At 55.0% G+C, this 16,876-nt stretch overlaps 1 protein-coding gene across 1 annotated transcript in view; it reads left to right on the forward strand.

The window, feature by feature from the left end:
- Tekt5 (tektin 5) overlaps nt 1-15,712 on the forward strand; it is a 37,087-nt gene extending 21,375 nt beyond the window's left edge. Inside the window, exons 6-7 of the mRNA XM_015491538.2 lie at nt 13,935-14,089; nt 15,328-15,712. Coding sequence (XP_015347024.2) covers nt 13,935-14,089; nt 15,328-15,589 — 417 coding nt within the window. The 3' untranslated portion in view covers nt 15,590-15,712. The remainder of the gene's footprint in view (nt 1-13,934; nt 14,090-15,327) is intronic.
- The last annotated feature ends 1,164 nt before the right edge of the window (nt 15,713-16,876 follow it).

Consider the following 16,876-nt stretch of genomic DNA (forward strand, 5'->3'; position numbering starts at 1 on the left):
CCTCCCTCCCTCCTTCCCTCTCTTCTCCTCTTTCCCAGACTCAGAATCTTGGAGGAACCAAGTCTTCCCCAAAGGCCAGCCTCAGCTGTTTTAATCCTAATCAGATTTTCTTTGATTGCACTTGGTTCCAGGCTCACAAACCAGGCGTAGTCCCTCCTCCCTGGAGGGGTCAGGTCAGGTCATCCCGTCCCGTCATCATCCCAATTTGTGCAGATGTCGATGCTTCTCCAGGGTTTCTGTCACCCCTGGGTGGACAGCACAAGCCCTTAAGTCAAAACCTCATTTTCCTGTTACACGGGTCACAGCCATGACCTGAGGAGCTGGGGGACCATGCTGAGCCAGACACACCAGGAACCCGTCTTGAGGTCCTCGAAGCGATACGTCCACCCATTTCCCTGATGCCTTTGATGGCTGCGCCCGGCACATGCTGTGGGATTTCCCGTAGTCAAGAGGCAGCAGAGAGGAGCTGGGAGGCGGATGGGGTGGTGACAGCCACTGAGGAGAATGCGTGGCAGCCCGGGAAGGGACTGGATGGTTATAGTCTATGCGGGGCCCTTCCGGCCACAGCGGTCAGCAGGTAGTTACCAGCCCCTGATGGGCCTCCCGTGGGCTCTCAGGAGGCATCTGAACCCACAGGCTGGAGCCCAGCTCCAGGTCCCCACCGTCCCAGCTGCTCCGCGTGAGGTCCCCCTGTCCCACTGGGCAGCTCCAACTTCCAGATGGTGCCAGGGGCTGCCAGGGCTCCTCGGGGCTCATCCCCGGACTTCAGAGTCCCCTGGATGCCCCCCTCTGTCCCAGCCACCCCCACTCCATCAGCCAACCCGGTGAGCCTCTGGCTTCTACCCCCCTCAGCCTCCGCCCAGAGCCTCCCCCGTCTCTCACCTGGATTGTCTCTGTGGTCTCTGTCGGCTTCTGAGACGGCCCATCTCTGAGGTTTTCCAATCTGGGGGTCGACTGATGAACTGGCTGCTAGTTTAGAACATTCCATCCCTGAGAAGGTTGATAGATTGATAGGAAACAGTTCAGTTGCTTCTGATTCTTCGGGATCAGGAGAGCAGAGGACGGGCTCTTTGGGTAATACCTACCAGTACTGCAGGCCGTCGCTGGACCTTGGCCACACCAGGCACTTGCCAAGCTCTCAGGAGAGTCCCTCCATGGCCCTCACCTCTGCGACCCCAGCGCCCTGCACGCTGCCTGGGGCGTGTTCTGGTGGATTCTAAGTGAATGCTGACTGAGTGGTTTTGATCAGGGGATGCTGAACTGGACCTGCAGATTACTTGGCTTTCACATTTTTCTTTTAGCCACTTTATTCATGTCTAATGTACAATTACCTGCACATATTTCAAATGTACAATTTGGGAAAGCTTGATATTGTAGGTCATACAGCCAACACCTCCATCCAGGTGGTAGCCATAGGTATCACCCAGAGTTCCTTGTGCCCCTCTGTCACGCTCCCTCCTGCCCCTCCCCCACGTCCCCACCACACGGATCTGTTTTCTGTCACCACGGGTCAGTTTGCATTTTCTAGAATTTATATAAATGGAGACATTCTATATGGACTTTTTTTTTTTTTAATTTGGCTTTTTTCCCCTCCAGAAAAATGTTTTGAGAGTCACAGTTGATTCTTCTGCTGAGCAGTGTGTGTTTATGGCTATGAACACTGAGGTGTTACACACAGACCCCCGTTTTCTCATCCACTTACCTACTGATGAACAGTCACAAGTTTGGGGCTGTTGTAAATAGAGCTGCTATGAGGAGCTGGGTCCACACATTTGTATGTAGACTCGTAGAATTAAAAAGTATATATATTTTGATTAAAAAATGGAGATTTCACATTTTTTAAAATTCTAAAATGTTGGTGGCTCTAGCCATTCAGAGCTCCCAGGGAAACAGTGGCTTGGAGCTGGGTGGCCCCAGCCTCTCTTGGGACTGGGCTTGGCCCTCCACTTTTCCCCAGTCCCCACCACCCGCTCACGGCCCCTTCCCACACTTGCGGTGGCCCCTGGCTCTGGTGTTTCACATTCTGTTTTGTGTATCAGGAAATTCAGGGAGGCAGATGCAGAAAGCAACCAGGCCTGGGGAAGGTTGGACGGGGCCACAGAGGGCTGGGAACATGGCCTTGAAGGCTGCCTTTTATGCTGAAATTTCTTTGGAGTTTTGACTTTCAAGTGGCCATTAGCATCAGCAAAACCACCTCTTCCTGGGAAGGCCTGGGCAGGAAGTTTTCTGTGTCTGAGTGGCAAGAGCCAGGCTGGTGATCTGAGGTCCCACGTGTGGCTGCACAGCCCTGTGTGTCCCAGGAGGTCTGGAACCCATTGTGGAGTGGGAAATGCTTCTGTGCTTTGTAACAGCAGGATCACGTCCAGTGTTGGGGCCTGTGGCCAAGCTACTGACGACTGGTTTCTAAAACTAGCTGAGCCCTGGGAAGTGGAGCCGGCTGGCTGCCTGGAGCTGCCCTGTGCTCACTACATGTCCTTAAGCACCACGGAGGGCCGGCGAGAAAGTTCCCCTCTCCTCAAGTCCCACCATCCATCCTAGCAGTGCCAAAGAGCAAGATCCCTGTGTCCCCATCTGCTCTGACACCTCCCTCCCTTGCCCACCTTCCTTTCCAACAGCAAGGCCTCCAGCCTCAGGCTGAGGACCTTGGAAGGGTCTCTCTTCCTGTTAGAATTAATAACCTTTTTTTTTTTTTCATTTTCTTTATTGTTCTGGTGCCTTCTATTAGTGGAGAAGGCGACTCGTTTCCACTGTGGCAATAATATAAAGACTCCTTTTCAAGGTGTAGCTCAAGGGTAAAGTGCTTGCCTAGCATGCACGAGACCCAGGTTCAACCCCCTGTACTTAAAAAAAGATGCCATTTTAACTACATTCAGTAAAGCCTGAAATTGGAGTTTATTTGAAGAAAAATATTAAATAATTGTACAGGTGACATGTGGGGCTGGGAAATAGTATGAGGATGAGACTAAAATTACTGGCAGAATGATTCCTCCTGCCTCAGCGTGAAGGCTCGCTTTGGCCATGAGGACGGCAGCCATCTTTTAAGAAAACACCCCCGTAATGCCATAGCATTCAGCTAAAGAAGCAGCCACGTGTCCTGAGGCATGGGGACCAGATCCCGAGGATCATTTTAACCAGCCCCTATTTCCCTCCGGGTACTGACTTTAAAACAGCACCCACTCCCCACCTCCCAGGCTGACCTTTCCCACGTGGGCACGCTCACGGATGGCCACTGCTCATCTGGTTTGGCCTTTCCCCCTCTCAGCAGTATGCTTTTCATAGGGGTGGACATCCTTTTAGAAGTTCTCAGCTGGGGGTGACCGTCCCCCAGGGGACATGTGTCTGGAAACATCTTTGGTTGCTACTCCTGCTTGAGGGGGTGCTCCTGGCAGCTCATGTACAGCAGCCAGGGGTGCCCTTCAGTGTCCTACACTGCCCAGAACACCCTCACGCTAAAGAAGGACGTGAGCCCAAATGTCAGCAGGTGCTGGGCTGAGAAACTCTGCTCTAAAGGAATTTCAGGCAAGAAACGGAGGAGGGTGGGTGTTTTAGGGAGAAAAACTCCAGAATTCTCAGACCTGTTTTCTGTGGTGTTGGTTCTGTGGTCTGGAGGTTGAACCTAGGCCCTGTGAGCGCTAGGCAAGTGCTCCAGCACTGGATCTTCAGACCTGGTTGAGCCCTGGATTTAAGGCCATTGCCTGAGGGGGCTGATTGCCTTTTTATAAACTGCAAATTTCTAGAAGAGAGAAACGTGGGGGTATACGCATTCTGTGGCTTGGATCCTCAGAGCATCTCCATCCCTAAAAGCCATCCCCCACTTGTTCAAGACAACTGTCCTGTAGGTCCTGGGCTGGTGTTCATGTGGCTTCCCGATGGACCACTGTGGGGTTCCCAGCTATTCCACACTGTGCCCTCAGGAGAAGGCTCAGGGCCACCTAAGGCCATGGGTCTCTCTTCCTGTTGTTCACCTTAGTGCCAAGAGGACTCAAAGGCCTCCAGAGTCACTGCAGGCCCAGTGCCATCCTTGTGCCTGGGTGGTGTGTACCGGGATCGGCCAGCCAGATGGGTCTGCCAGAGCTCCGGCCTGGGGGGTGGGGGAGTGGGAGGACGGGGCATGGCGTCACCAGTGGTGGGTCCAGGGACACTGTGCCAAATGAAAGAGGCACCACTGGCATCAGAAAAACAGGGCCAAGGCCCAAAGCTGGGAAGAGAGCCCCAGATACAGGAGGTTGGAGGAAACCAGCTGGAGACTGGGAGAGAACGAACCCAGCGGGCACATGACGGGCAGCCCTGCGAGGCCTGCGCCAGCTCCTTCTGAGAACACCACCCAGTGGCAGGGGCACAGGCGTCTTCTCCACGGCCCACTTCCGCTGGCCTCAGCCAATGCGGGGCGTCCGTGGGCGGGGCGTCCCGGAGGGAGGCTGCGCAGGGTTGGGGTTAGCTGGCCTCAACTCTGGCTCTGGCATTTTCTCGCCCTGTCACCATGGCCAGTTGCACCGCCTGTGTTTGCTTCAGTTTCCTCCTCTGTCAGGTGGGAGCAGTTGACAAGTCGTTGCGAGTAAGAGCAGAGTCAGGTGATGGATGAACCTCCGCTCTGAAGCCATGGTCTGATTTCTGACCTGCCGAAGCGGGGTCAGCACCCAGCACCCGGGTTGAACTTTGATATGGGTATGGGATCTTGGGAAAGGAACCATGAAAGGGATGATCCTTCCAGCTGTGAGGAGCAGGAAATGGTACCGCCCTTAGCTGCGCATGGGAATTCGGGTTGTCTGGGGCCCCTCCGGGGATTCTCGTTTTATTGGTCAGGGTGTGGCCTTTGAGTAGACCCTTTAAAGTCCCCCTGGTGATGCTCATTCCCAGGATTGAGAACCATGACTGAGAACAGGTTTGGCGTTCAGAACAGAGGTTCTCCAGGTGTGGTCCTTGGGCCAGCAGCATGAACACCCTCTGGGAACCTGTTAAAAAATGTAGATGATCAGGGTCCATCTTGAGCCCACTGAATCAGAAACTCTGCAGGTGGGACCCAGGAGTCTGAGGCTTAACAAGCCCCAGGTGCACACTCTAGGTGTCGGTGAACAAATGTGATCCCTCCCTCTTCCCTCTCTCCCTGCAGCAGATGTGTTCTCAGCAGATCCTATTTACTAGAGTGAATTAGGGCTTGGGGACACAACAGTGAGCATGAAAGACAAGATCCTCCCCTTCAGGGACCTTATTCTAGTGGGGGAGACATTTTTTTTTTTTAAAAAAAGCAAACAATTAAAAATTGTGACAGATATCAAGATCCTCTAAGTCCTGAGACAGGATTGTGGATCACCATGAATTTTCACAGGACCATCAAGGCCTCCTCTCTAGCAGGGATCACCCCCTCTCCTGCTTCCAGACTCCTCCAGGACTTTCAGGACACTGTCCCCAGACTGCCACTCTGTAGCTGAGACCTGTGTTGGTCTGGCGTTGTCTGAAGGCGCTGAATCACTGCTTGCAGAAGCAGCCGGGAGCTGGGCTTGCTCGCATCTCCCCTGGAGAAGTGGTTCTCAACCAAGGCGAATCGGCTCCCCTGTGGCACTTGCCAGTGTCTGGAAACATTCTTTGTTTTCACAACTGTGGGGGAATGCTACTAGCACACAGTGCTCAGAGGCCAGGAGCTTCTGCACACTCTAATGTCAAGGTGCCGAGCCAAAGAACCCCGCTTGGGAGTGTTGTTGTCCTGAATTCCTGGCCACGGCTCTCTGGAGCCTTCTTCTCTTTTCTGTCTTTACTTCTTAGCTTGGCTGAACTTGAAAATCTTCCATCATCTGACCAGAAAAATTATTCCAAACTCTCTACCCCCTTCCCAAACTGGGAAATCTGTACAGAGCCAGACATCTCCTTGGAAACCCCTTGGCTTCATGCAGTCTGGAAAACAATGAATTTGCAAGGTAGCACCAAGCATGCAGAAGCCTAACGTCGGCCGGAACTGCTAAATCCATTTTTTCCCTCCACATCAAAAATAATTTCCTGGCCTCAGAGGCTTTTTCTGCTGTCACAAGATGTTGGCAGGGAGTTTTCCATGGCAAACGATTTTGCCAAAGGTAGTATCTTCCCTTTCAAAGCTGTGGATTTCTGTTCCAGCCAGGAACATGCGCACTTTTCCGCTGAGCCAGGGTTGGTGTCGTTGGAGGCAGACCGGATGATCGCCTTTCACACGCCATGCGTGGCCGGAGACTGTTCCCGGTGGGGACCTCACCCTTTCCACACCCTGGGTGCTGGGTCAGGGTGGAAGTCTGCTTCCAACTAGATGAGGGAGGATGATCATAGCTGAATTTTCCCCCCGCTGCAAGTGGAAGGAGGAGGAAAAGACCCAGTAGCCTGACTCAGCGTAGCCAGGGTCCTAAGAGCTTGGCTCAGCTTCACTCTTCTCTCCCTCGTGGCCCATTGAGAAGGGGTTGTTATGAGCCCCATTTTACAGATGAGAAGACTGAGGACAAGTGACTTGCTGAAAGCCCTGCTGCCCACCCATCCTCCAGCTATGCTATGGCAGAGCAGGGGAGTCTTGATCTGTTTGGGGGTAATGGGGACATTTCCCCCAGCCTCATCATCACCACAATAATAGGGTTGATAATTTGAGACTCAAGCCAGTTTTATTTTCCTCTGGCCCTGCCCCAGGACATTAGCAAGATCTGGAAACATTTTAGTTGTTGCAAGTGGGGGCAGGAAGTGTGCTACCGGGGTAGACGTCAGGGCTGCTGGTGAACACAGTGAGCTCCCCCACCTCCCACGGCCAAGTGTCTCGGAAGGAAGGTCTGGATTTAAAGAGCGAGGACGGGAAGAGGATAAATAGGTAGGTGGCTCGGCAGATGGGTGGATAGATAGGACACCTTATGTGGGTTACCGAAATTGCTCCTCGGAGCCACCCTCTGGCCAAATGCCATTATTATCTCCACTTTACAGACGGGGAAACCAAGGCCCAGAGAGGGTTGGCGATTTGCCAAGGCCACAGCCTCGGCAGTGGAAGGCTCATTTGGGCACAGGCTGGTGGCTCCCAAGCCTCCCTTTTGGAGGTGGTTCCTGATTTTAGGGGGTGGGCGGGCTGAAGTCTGTGACCCCTGACCAATCCCGGCCTGTCACTCTCCACGTTCCCTAAGTTAGCAAGTCCTTCTGGTTTCCCCTTTTGACTGCGTTCCTTTGTGTCTCTCCACACCAACAGGGTGTGAGTCCTCCTGTCCCTCAGCATCCCCAGCCTGGTCCCCATCTGTCCTCTGAATGGGAGCCAGAGATCTGCCTAAACCCACAAATCTGACCACAGGTTTCACCACCTTGAAGCATCAGACAGGCAGCTCAGAGGGGCGATTTCTCTGTGACGGGCCACAGCAGAGGCTGCAAGCTAACAGAGGAGGGCCAACACCCACCCACAGGTGTCTTGGTAAATCAAGTTGCATTGGCAGCTACACCGTATGCTTACCTGTTGTCGAGGCTGCTGTTCTGCTGCGAGGGCCAAGTTGAGGGATTTCAACAGAGACTTTAAGGGACTCCCTTCAGTCTAGCGGGGCTGACTTGGGAGACTTAAAACACACTGGAAAGATGGGGCTGATCGAATCTAAATCTCAAGGCCTAAATCGGGGGCCTGTGGGGTACAGCCCCCCTGAGATCCAGGAGCTCTCAGTTCCCAGAGAAGGAACCCACCTCCCTCTGCCTTTTTGTCCCACGGGGGCCTCGGTGGTGGGACGAGGCCCAGCCACGCTGGACATGGCTTTTCAGTCCCTCAGTTCAGACGCTCCTCTCTTCCAGGAACACCCTCCCGGACACACTCAGAGATGATGTTTGCCAGTGTATGGGCACCCCTAGTCCACACCAGGTGACACAGAACTAAGCATCACACTTCTCCCCTTTAGTCCTCACAGTAACCCTGCAGGTGGGTTATTATGTATCAATTTTACAGTCAAACAAAAGTGCTCCACCCGGTGTCTGCAGCTAGACAGGCCTCGATGGAGGTCGAGCCCAGATTGCATGAGGCACAGAGAAGTTGTGATCTATGCAAGGTCACACAGCAAGTAAGAGCAGGAGCGGGAATGTGTGAACGCAGAGAGATGGCAGAGGACTGTCCCTGGAGGCAGGGCATGTGGCAGGCTTAGGCTCTCCTTGATGGTGGCACCCCACAGCATGAGGGTGTAGAACTCGGGGCTGGGAGAGGGAATGAGGTGAGCATCCCCTCCCACACCCTCTTTCCGACTGAATTCCTGCTCCTGGCCAGGGCGGGAAAGGCAGGGCTGGCTGCCAGACCCGGGTGCCAAGACTCCTCCCATGGGGTGACCCCCTGGGCCAATCCCCAGTGGCCCCGCCCAGCCTCCAGGATGACTGTGCCCAGGAGCCTGGTTCCCTTACTGCCCCAGCATTGTGGGAACAGAGAGATTAATGTCCCTGAGGAGGGGTCTGGGTCCCAGAGCAGCCCTCCGAGCTTGGGGACCAGGCAGCGACGCAGCCCTGTGTTTGTCCCTGGGTGTGAGAGATTGCTGTGTCTGGCGGCGGCAGGTGGGGAGCCAGGTGCCACCGCTTCCTTGTGGCCCTTTACAGGGTGTGTTTCGGGAGGGAGCTGGCCCTTGGGAAGAGCCGAGTGCCGCCATCGCCCAGTCTCACCAGCCCTGTGGGGGGCAGCCAAGAGGTGCACACACCTGCCACATTTTCAGGCCCAACCCTGCATTCTGGGTCACAGCAGGAAGAGGGCCCCGCTCTGGGCCTGAGGGCTGAGTCCCGGGTTTCCAAGGTTCATCCAGGTAGATTCCCCCACCCCCTGGCCACTTGGGTTCCACTGGGACAGCCTTGGCTTCTATGGCCAGTTCTACCTGCGGCCATTAGCCCAGCTCCTCACGGAGGCCCCTCGTCTTTGCATATCGCTGTGTCACCTGCGCCCCTGGTTGTTGACCCTGACTGCATCACCCTGGAGTGTCTGAGAAGTCTTGGTGCCCAGGCCGCAGCCCAGGCCCTGCCTGTAAGGATTCTCCAATCGTGTTCCTTCCCCCTTATCTAAGCCACCTGAGGATGGCTATTTCAGTGAGACAGAGGCACATGCTACAGGCACCAAGAAATNCGGGCGGGGCTGCCGGAGTGCTGATTCCAGGTGTCGCCTGGGCCGCCAACCTTGGGAATGGCTTTTAACATTAGATGGTATTTTTTCAAAATTCTCCCTTAAAAAAAAAATAAGGACATTATTTTTGAAGGAAACTTTGAATCTCTTAGGGCGGCAGGGAGTTTCCCTCCTTAGCCCCGTGACGACGGATGAGCGTGCAGTCCGCCTGGGTTCTCCCTCACCTGCCTCTGTCTCCTCACCGGGTGGCCTGGTCACTCTTTCTCCCAGGACGCCCGCTGTAATTGTCCTGCGGCTCTCTCGGTGCAGTTGTGTTCTCATCCGCGTGTGTGGTGTTTTGCGTGGGTTTTTAATGCTTTCAGGAGGGATCGGGTGGTCTTGTGCCTGTGCCGCCTGCGCTACTCACCCGGCTCCTTCCAGAGGCCCAGTGCCGAGGCTGTGCCGGCTGAGCCTCCTCACAGAGCGCTGGAGGCGCACAGTCATGGCACCTGGTGGCTGTCAGCTGGCTGCCCCACCAGGGGTGACACTGCGAGGAACGTGTGTGACCTGGGGGTCACAGGTGACAATTTCCTACAGTATATACCCAGGACTGACTCACTGGGACGCGCAGGTCCCCAGGCTGGGTCTGGTCCCATTGACTCGCTTTCCAAAAAGGCCGCGTCAAAGGCCTCTAACTCGGGATGAGGGTCCTGCTGGCTTCCTCCTCAGCAGAAGGTCCAGGCTGCTGTGTCCCTGGTCACCTCACACAGTGGTCTGCTCCTACTCCTCAGGTTCTGGAGCTCTGGAGCCCCCCGGCTTTCAGGACTGGGGGTGGCTGCGGGAGCTCCCCTGTGATGAGGTGGCCCTGGCTGTGAGTGACGGGGCTGGACAGGATGGGAACGCTTTTTGGCAGTGTTCACACCTGCTGTGGCCGGGGCCGGGGGTGTGCGTCACCAGATGGTTCTAGAGCAGCCAGTTGTGGGAAACCCCAAGGTTCTGGAAAACCCACAACAGGTGCTGCCGAGGGCTATGGGGAGGCAAACCCAGACGGTCCCCCCTGGGCACCACCGGGGCCCTCCCCAGCTCCGACGTGCTCCCTCTCCTGCACGTCTGATCTTCCTGGGGACACGCAGCAGGACTTGGGGTTTCCCAAATGCGGTCTCTCAGGAGTGTCTCCTCGACTTCGCCATACCCTGTGCTCCAGGACTTAGAGTTTAAATGTCACTTCGATTTTTTAAAAAATACATTTATTTAGAAGAGACACTGTCAAGGCACGGCAGACCGCGAGCATTGAGTCAGAGCCTGTTACCTAGGAGCCTGGAGGTCCCACGGCTCCTCCTGCCCCTCTAGGGAGACGACCTGGGTGTGGCCAGCAGGTTTGAAGAGGAAATGGCCAGAGATAATGGTCTCACTTTCCTCATCTAGAATCAGGGAATGTTGCTGGAACCTTCCGCAGAGGATTGATTTGCACCTCTAATGAGATGTCCACGTGAGGGTCCCGGTGCCGACCTGGCCAGGAGCCACCTTGATGAGCAGTCCAGTGTGGCTGCACCCGCGAGGGGATTCAGGACTGAAGTGTCCCCCCACCCATGTGCGGCACACCAGAGGGGCCTTCCAACAGCAGGCAGAAGGGACTTGGGCTGCTGAGATGGAGGAGGGCGTCGTCCCGCTGTGTGGGAGGTTGCAGGTGACCACAGCATTAAAGGAGCAAAGGAAAGTGAATCGTGTACAACCTAAAGGCCACCAGGAGGGGACTGTGTGTCCTGTCCCAGCGGATCCTCCGCCCAGATCCTTGCGTGCTGCTAAGGAGGGCCCACACCGGGAGCCCTGGGCTTGGTGACAGAGCACATGCGTGAACGCCCTCCCCAGGCCCAGGACCAGGCCTTGTTAGAGCGCCAGGCCCTGGTGAGGCTGGCCCAGCCCTGAGCAGGGGCACCCAGGGCGAGGACCGTGAGGGAGGCCAAGGGAGGGCAGCCTCAGCGATGTCCCTGGGCCGTGGGGCACCACGGAGCACTCGTCAGCTATGTGAGGCTGCATTTTCTCCCATACCAGGCCCAGGGGAACCTCTGACGTCCCCCAGAGCTCCCCCAAAGGGCAAGATTCCCAGGAAAGTCCCCAGGACTTCCAGGAGGGGTGAAGTGTTTACGTGGCACCCACACCCTGGGCCACATGGGCCCACTCTAGGGCATGTTCCACCAGCGAGAGCCCACTCTGTTCTGGGGGCTCCCTGGGAGCTGGGTGGGGCCAGCCTCCCTCCCAGGTGTGCTGTGGAGGAGGCTGGGCCGCCTCCGCCCACTCCTAACTCAGCCGCCCGTCTCCACTCACTCCCAAGAAACAGGCCTCTCCGGGCTCGCGAAGTGTCAGAACCGTCTTTCCAGGCTCTTCTCTTAAGCCGACAGGGAAGCCAGGGCTTTCCCACTTGGACAAATTGTCTTTTAAGCCATTTCTTGGTGCCTGTAGCATGTGCCTCTGTCTCACTGAAATAGCCATCCTCAGGTGGCTTAGATAAGGGGGAAGGAACACGATTGGAGAATCCTTACAGGCAGGGCCTGGGGGTTGTCCGCACCGTCCCGACCCCACTCAGGAGCACCGGCACGTTAATGTGGAATCACTTTTCTCCTATCTCAAAACCTTAGGGATATAGGACCATATTATTTGGGGGACAGACTGTTCCCAAATTTTAGTGTGCATAAGAACCGTTGGGGAGTGGTTGACAATACAGCCTTCCAGATCCCACAGCCAATCATGCAGTCAGTGTTTATTTAGTAGTACTATGGCTTACCAGATTTAGCAAATAAAAATGCAGGACAGGGGCTGGGGGTGTGGCTCAAGCGGTAGCGCGCTCGCCTGGCATGCGTGCGGCCCGGGTTCGATCCTCAGCACCACACACCAACAAAGATGTTGTGTCCGCCGATAACTAAAAAATAAATGTTAAAAAAACTCTCTCTCTCTTTAAAAAAAAAATGCAGGACACCCTGTTAACCCTCAGCATCAGATCGACAATGAATCATTCTGATGTCAGTCTACCTCACGCGGTGGGCGATGACTTAGTCTGTTGGGGGGTTATAACAAGGTACCACGGACAAGGAGGCTTATAAACAATGAAATCTATTTCTCACAGTTCCACAGGCCCAAGTCCACCTCAGGGTGTCAGCACGGCCGGTTCTCCTGGGGGCCGACTTCTCATGGTGGAAGACATGGAGGTGGCTCTCTGGCCTCTTACAGGGCACTAGCCCTGTTCACGAGGGCGCCATTCTCATGACCTAATCACTTCCCAAATGCTCCATCCTCCAGTGCCAACACGTGGGAACTGGGGTTCCATTACGTGACTTTTGGGAGAACACATCCAATTGGCTCACGGTGGGACACACACTGAGAAGTGATCAGGGGTTTATCTGGCATTCAGATCTAACGGTGTCCTGTAGTTTCACTGGTCCCTCTGATGTCATCCATCTTTTCTCATTCTCCGGCCTTTCTGTCTCTCTGTCCAGACCTCCATGACTTGGATGATGGGGATTTCCTAATAGGGTTTCCATCATGGTTTCTTTGAATTCATACTCCTCATTTATTGTACCAACAGTGGAAATAGAAAAGACATTCACTGGTCGTTGTCTGGTGTCAAAATGGCGGGCACACAGCAAACATCTTTGGTTTCAAGATGGCGGCACACAAAGGGAACGCCCCCCACAGAATGGCAGGCTAGTCTCAAGCACTAATCCCAGCAACTTCTTGTTACTGGGGGAGCTGGTGAGTGGGCTTCTTAAATGCTCTTGTTCTCTGGTCCAAGTGAAATGGATAATGGATAATATCAGCACCTCCTTCTGGGCTTTGGGGCCATCGTGGCTGGGTGCCACCTCTAGGCATGGGGTCCTACCAGCACAGCCCTCCCACAAAGAGCCTCCTTGCAGAAGAGGGACTCCCAGAAAAATATAGCTGCTCAGAGAGCTGGCCACTGGGTGACAGCAGTGTGTATGACGTGTGTTTAGTGTGTGGGCTCCATCCCTGGTGTGCTTCTGGGGGCCAGGTGCGAGGTTGGGTCCTTCTGGTACCGGGCTGGCCTGGCGTGCCCATTCTTCAGCAGTGATCTCATTCTTTATTGTGGAGATTTTCCTACACACAGAAGCAGAGAGAATCACTCAGAAGACTCCCATGTCCCAACACAAGTGACAGCCCTTTTCCAATCTTTCCTTGTGACTACCTTGTTCTGATTTTCGCTGTCTTTTCCGTGAAGATCCAGCGAGCTTCTTATCAGGAGCACAGCCTGACGCACTGTGCTGATGAGTTCATTCTTCCCGGGTTTCTACCTGCAGAACCTCCACGCAGAACAAGACTCAGAGCGGCCCACCCCAGCAGGCTCCTCCGCCCCTGCTTGGGATCTGAACTTCCCCAACTGTCGGGCACAAGGGTGGCATTTTAGTGGGCAAAATGTTTCTATGCATAAGCTGAAAAGTTTCTCTCTTTCTTCTCCATTTACTGACCTAGTTACTGGGAATGATAATAAGATTGTGAAATAGACACAGAGCAGCCCACACTAATTCTGATGGAGATGAGCGGCTGTTCTGAATGCTCCACGTCAATCCTCAAGCCCCCCCTTCCCTGTCTTCCCACCGAACACTGATTGGCTGCATCCATGGTCACTGGAGATTCAAGGCAAGACCTTGAATCTCGGCACTGCCCATCCCCAGCATTCACAGTGTGGGCTGTAGTGGCCAGAGGTGCCCGAACCTGCTCCCCAAGATCCTCTTAGGGTGAGGACCCTCACCACAAGGGTCCAGGGGAGGGGGCAGGAGTAATTAAGCACTTCCTAGGGCTCCCTGAGTTGGCCTCAGCTCCCTCCAGGCCCAAAGTGGGAGGAGGCCAGCGAGTCCCATGGGTGGTGATGGCCTCGTGGTCCCCACAGACGCTGCAGGAGATCTTCCAAGCGGAGAACACCATCATGTTGCTGGAGAGGGCCATCATAGCCAAGGAGTGCCCGCTGAAGGTGGCGCAGACCAGGCTGGCATGCTGGAACCGGCGGCCCAACGTGGAGCTGTGCAGGGACATCCCGCAGTTCAGGTGAGTGGTGCTGGGGGGTTTGGGGAGACACTTGGGGACCTGGGAAGGGGAGGGGTGGATCGCAGGACGCCCAGGAATCTTGGAGCTAACAGGACCTCCAGCTCACACTGGGCAGTGTGCGTATGTGGTGGAGGGAGACCAGACGTGAGTCCAGCCCGCTGTCCTGCGCCACAGCACTGCCCTCCCTGCCCGGGCACGCACCACTTATCACCAGGGGTTTGTGCTCTGTGCTCAGGAAACCTCGTGTCCTCCAAAGCTGAGTAGAAATCAGCCTTCCAGGAAGGCCTGGTGCCCTGGTGGCCTCCCTTCTCTCTCCAGGCTCCCCCTCCCTGACTCCCACCTCCCACCTCCCTGAGCTCCCACCTCCCACCTCCCTGATTCCCACCTCCTCCTCCCTGATTCCCACCTCCCTCCTGTACAGTTCTCACCTATGAGGCCTTGGGGTAGCTGGAGTCCTTCCTCACTGGGTGGAGTCCACCTGTCCTGCCTAGCTGAGGAGGCCTGCTTCTGTGGACATGGGAGGGGGTGGAAAGTTCATGGTGGCCCAGAAGGGGAGCCCATGAGTGTGGGTCAGGGTGCAGTGCCTCTCCTGGGCTTCTGGGAGACGCCACAACCCCAGTCTCTGCTTCCATCTTCACACGCCTTCTTTCCTGGGCACCTCCATCCCCGGAGGCCCTTGCATTCTCTTACAAGGAGATCTGTCCTTGGATGAGCTTAACTTAAGATCCGTAACTGAACGATGTCTGCAAAGACCCTACTTCCAAATAGCCAGAATCCTATGTAAGATGCACATAACAAAACTTCCTTTTAATTATGGCTGAATGCCCTTTCATAGTACAGCCGTGCCACGTATGATCATCATTCAACTGTCAGTGGACACTGGACTAACAGTTGCCACCCCTGGTGTAGTGAACAGCGGGGCTAATTTATACCTTTTGGTTCAAACACCCGTTTTCAGTTTTTTTTGATTACAGGCCAGGGGTAGAATTGCCGGCCGCATGGAAAGTCCATGATTAACTTACCAGGAGCCGCCATGTTGCTTTCCCAGCCTCTGCTCAGCCTCCTGTTCCTCATGTCCATGGCCCCCGGCAACCCTCCTCCCCTGTGGTGCCCTCAAGGCCTGCAGCCCTCCTCCCCATCACTGCAGACTCCCACACCAGCCCTCCTCCTCCCCATGGTGGGTGCGTCTGTGTTGAAGGACCCAACCAACCTGGCCCTTGCCTCTGCCCTCTCCCCAGGCTGGTGAACGAGGCGTTCACCATTGACGACACCCTGCAGACCCTCAAGCTGAGGCTGCGAGAGACCCAGGACACGATACAGCTGCTGGTGATGACCAAGTCCCGGCTGGAGCACGAGCTGGCCATCAAGGCCAACACCCTGTGCATCGACAAGGAGAGGTGCATGTCCATGCGCAAGGCCTTCGCCAGCACGCCCCGCCTGATGGGCCACACCTGCTCCGCCCCTGTCAGCCCTTGCGCCTGCTCTGCTCGGGTTTGTTAAAGGGCATACACTTGGAAAAGACCCCAAAATAAAGTGTCATTTACTCCCTTTCCTCCTATCATGAAAAAAAAAGTATATGTACATGTATATATAAAGAGCCCAAATAAATATGCCCAAATCGAAGATCCTGGGACTCGTTTCTTGCTTCACATGCTTCAGAGGTTCCCTCCGGTGCGAGCCTGGGGACTTGCAAGGCTGCGAGAATCCCCAGGAACGAGAGGCCCCTCCCTCTCCTTCCAGCCGTCCCTCTTTCCCTGTCTGTCCCTTTAGAAATACAAAGTAGGTCCGAACTCAGAATCCAAAGCCCAGCTCTATCACCTGGTGCTGATAGCCTTGAACAAGCGCCTAACCTGGGCACCTCATTTATGAAAAGAGGTCAGTGGTAGAGGTGACTGGCAGCACGTGGGGCAGTGCAAATAATAATGAAAATCATTATTGCTTGGAGGCAGAAGTCCTAGGCTTGAATCCGAGCTTTGATAGGGTGTTTTATAAATTGTAGGAGGGAAAACAGGCAAAAATTTAAAAAAAATTTTTTTTTGGTTCCAGGAATGAACTCAGGGCCACTTAACCACTGAGCCGCATCCCTAATCTTTTTCTGTACTTAGAGACAGGGTCTCTCTGAGTTGCTTAGGGCCTCGCTAAGTTGCTGAGGCTGGCTTTGAACTTGGGATCCTCCTGCCTCAGCCTCCTGAGCCACTGTGGGTACAGGCTTGCGCCACGGCGCCTGGCAAAATCAATTCTTTGGGCAGGTAGAGCCGAGGGAAGCTTTGTGGGAAAGTGCCGCCGTCTCAAAAATTTAAACATAGAACTACCCACCAAGCCAGCAGTTCGGCCCCAGGTGTACACCCAGGGCATTAAAGCCGGGACTCTAGCAAATGCGTGCGCAGGGCACTCACAAGTCAACGCGAGTCACAAGTCAACGGGAGGAGCAGCCCAGAGCCCCTCAGGGGTGCACAAGAAGCAAACGTGGCCGTCCACAGGAGGACCGTCCACAGGAGGAGCGCTAGCCGGGAAGGGAGGGACGTCCCGGGGTCAGTCAGCAGAGGAGCAGGAAAAGACAGTGTGGCTGGGTGCACTTTGGGGTTTTATTCCGCCACAAAGAAGGATGAAAGTAGGTCACTTGCAGGGACATGGATGGAACTTGAGGCCATTATGGCAAGTGAAGCCAGGTCACCTGTTGCTCTTATGTGGAAGCTAGAGGGGGGAAAGGAAGCGAAAGATGGGGGGGTCTCATGAAGATCAAAGGGAGCTCGGTGGAGTTCAAGAGAGGGACCCCGGAGGGGGAGG

The sequence above is a fragment of the Marmota marmota genome, unplaced genomic scaffold (genome assembly GCF_001458135.2).
Source record: "Marmota marmota marmota unplaced genomic scaffold, marMar, whole genome shotgun sequence".
Lineage (NCBI taxonomy): Eukaryota > Metazoa > Chordata > Mammalia > Rodentia > Sciuridae > Marmota > Marmota marmota.